Source organism: Symphalangus syndactylus, chromosome 10 (genome assembly GCF_028878055.3).
Source record: "Symphalangus syndactylus isolate Jambi chromosome 10, NHGRI_mSymSyn1-v2.1_pri, whole genome shotgun sequence".
NCBI classification, from domain to species: domain Eukaryota; kingdom Metazoa; phylum Chordata; class Mammalia; order Primates; family Hylobatidae; genus Symphalangus; species Symphalangus syndactylus.
This window is the reverse complement of record NC_072432.2, coordinates 107,768,626-107,771,288: the sequence shown is the minus strand read 5'-3', so window position 1 is coordinate 107,771,288 and position 2,663 is coordinate 107,768,626. Positions and strand designations below refer to the sequence as shown.

Genomic DNA, 2,663 nt, shown 5'->3' with positions numbered 1-2,663 from the left:
ATCCTGCAGAAAGTAAACTACATGAATTTGGATAGCAGAGATAATCTAGTTAATATAGGAAATTCTGGCTAAAACATTTTTTTTGTGGACTTAGAACTGAATTGTGTCATAGTCATCAACTGCAAAGAAGATTCTAGACCACACATAAGGGCTACAGAGAGTTCTCACAGTGGTTCCAATAGCTAACACATGCTGGGCTGGTTATAAGTGGATTTTCCCCACTGACACTATCAGTTTTCTTTCCTGAATGTCATAACTGAGGCCTTGTTAGCCCCTTCTTCTTATAGAACAGAGAGCACGTAGCCTATCTTGAGTCTTGGAAATGCCAATAGGTTTCTGTCATAACCGGTGTGGTCCCAGAAGCCCAAATCACACCGGCTCATCTATGGTGGCAGGCAGTAAATACAGTTTTTTAAAAAGATTATCTATTAGCAGCAATGGTGTAAGCATGGTTGATTCCCTCCCTGGACTGGTCACATCTTTGTCTGAAATGCAAGGCATGATTTCTGCCAAGGTTTAGCTGAAAGTAGTTCATGTAATGATTCTGGACTATTTATGCACAGGCATGCAAATGCAATGAAAACAACATGAGTTCATTAATAACTGTAGACACTGTCAGGTGACAGATGTGAAATGAATGAGCTCCTGAGCATTTCTTTACTTAATCTTTAAAAACTGAGTTTTGAGGCCAGGCATGGTGGCTCAAGCCTGTAATTCCAGCACTTTGAGAGGCTGAGGCAGGTGGATTGCTTGACGCCAGGAGTTTGAGACCAGCCCAGCCAACAGAGCAAAGCCCAGTCTCTACTAAAAATACAAAAGTTGGCCGGGTGTGGTGGTGCATGCCTGTAATCCCAGCTATTCAGGAGGCTGAGGCAAGAGAATTGCTTGAACCTGGGAGACAGAGGTTGCAGTGAGCCGAGATTGCTCCACTGCACTCCAGCCTGGGCAACGGAGCGAGACTCTGTCTCCAAAAGCCAAACAAGAACAACAAAACAAAACAAAAACCTGAGTTTTGAATTGTTTTATGACTAACACTAAATAGAAATGTATCTTCCTTTTTGAACTTAATAGTGTAGTTATAAGAATGTCATACTAATCTAAATGTGTCAGTACTCAATGATTACTCAAAAATAATATGTGTTTGTATAACTTTGGAGATTTTTTTTTACTTCATTAAATATTTTAAAGTTTAAAGAGATGTCAAATATTCAAAATGTCGATGTCGAGAGCCTGCGGCACTGGCAGCTTGGCCTGCGCTGCGCTGCGATGTTAGAGGAGTCAGCCAGGATCCTGGGGAAGGGAAGCACACCCCTGGGGCTGGTCCCAGAGGGCCTGATCTGCATCTGCAGCATGAGGTTCTGCCCGTTTGCTGAGAGGACCCATCTGGTTCTGAAGGCCGAGGGAATCAGGCATGAAGTCACCTGTATCAACCTGAAAGATAAGCCTGAGTGGTTCTTTAAGAAAAATCCCTTTAGTTTGGTGCCAGTTCTGGAAAACAGTCAGGGTCAGCTGATCTATGAGTCTGCCATCACCTGTGAGTACCTGGATGAAGCATACTCAGGGAAGAAGCTGTTGCCGGATGACCCCTATGAGAGAGCTCGCCAGAAGATGGTCTTCGAGTTGTTTTCTAAGGTGCCATCTTTGGTAGGAAGCTTCCTTAGAAGCCAAAATAAGGAAGATGGTGCTGGCCTGAAAGAAGCGTTGTGTAAAGAATTTAGCAAGCTAAAGGAGGTTCTGATTAATAAGCAGAAAACCTTCTATGGTGGCAATTCCGTCACTATAATTAAATACGTCAACTGGCCCTGGTTTGAATGGCTGGAAGCAATGAAGTTAAATGAGTGTGTAGACCACACTCCAGAACTTAAACTGTGGGTGGCAGCCATGAGGGAAGATCCCACAGTCTCAGCCCTGCTCACTGGTGTGAAAGACTGGCAAGGTTTCATAGAGCTCTACTTACAGCCTGGAGGCCTGTGACTATGGGCTCTGAAGGGGGCAGGAGTCAGCAATAAAGCTATGTCTGATGTTTTCCTTCACTTAGAAAAAAAAAAGTTGGTATCAAAACTCTAGTAAAACCTTAGAGAAGAGATCAAATAGTACACAAACCACAAAGGACTAGTAACAAGGAAGATAAGCAACCCTGAAGAAAAAAATGATGCAAAAGAGATGAAGAGTGAACATAAATCTCTCTGAAATTTTCCTGTATTAACCAGATAGCCTTTGCTGCCCACATTAATATATTAATGTACTCTGCTTTCTGCAGGGTGATGGGACATTAACAGCTTTTTAATATTACTTATCCAAATTTGATTTTAGGTCTTTTTTCCTTTCTAAATCCCTTTTTGGTGAGAGCTAGAGTCTATCTATAAATAAATCAATAGAATGAATTTGAATAATCAACAAAAAGTAATTAACATAGATGCAATTAATGTTAGAAAATGGCCCAAACTGGGAAGACTTCAATGAACTTGGTTTCTTTTCTTACAGTACCTTATAGTCCAGTTTAATATAACTACCTCTTTCATATTCAGAATAGAACAATGCTTCATTGCTTTAGCCTTTTCATGACAATTAACAAATTATGGAAAAAACCCACATTTTCGATTGTATATTTTTAAATTTTTCTATGTTATGATGTTTTGACATCTTAAGAAAACCTATCTAGC

The 2,663-nt window shown here is 40.7% G+C and overlaps 1 protein-coding gene across 2 annotated transcripts; it reads left to right on the top strand.

The window, feature by feature from the left end:
* The first annotated feature begins 1,266 nt into the window (after nucleotides 1-1,266).
* Nucleotides 1,267-1,974, top strand: LOC129491315 (glutathione S-transferase omega-1-like). Of its 2 annotated transcripts, XM_063611035.1 has the most exons (2): nucleotides 1,267-1,632; nucleotides 1,732-1,974. In XM_063611035.1, exons 1-2 carry the CDS (start codon nucleotides 1,267-1,269, stop codon nucleotides 1,972-1,974), a joined length of 609 nt encoding a protein of 202 aa, XP_063467105.1. The 2 variants fall into 2 exon arrangements, with proteins under 2 accessions (XP_063467105.1, XP_055151434.2); XM_055295459.2 differs by having other exon boundaries at nucleotides 1,267-1,974.
* Nucleotides 1,975-2,663: the final 689 nt, after the last annotated feature.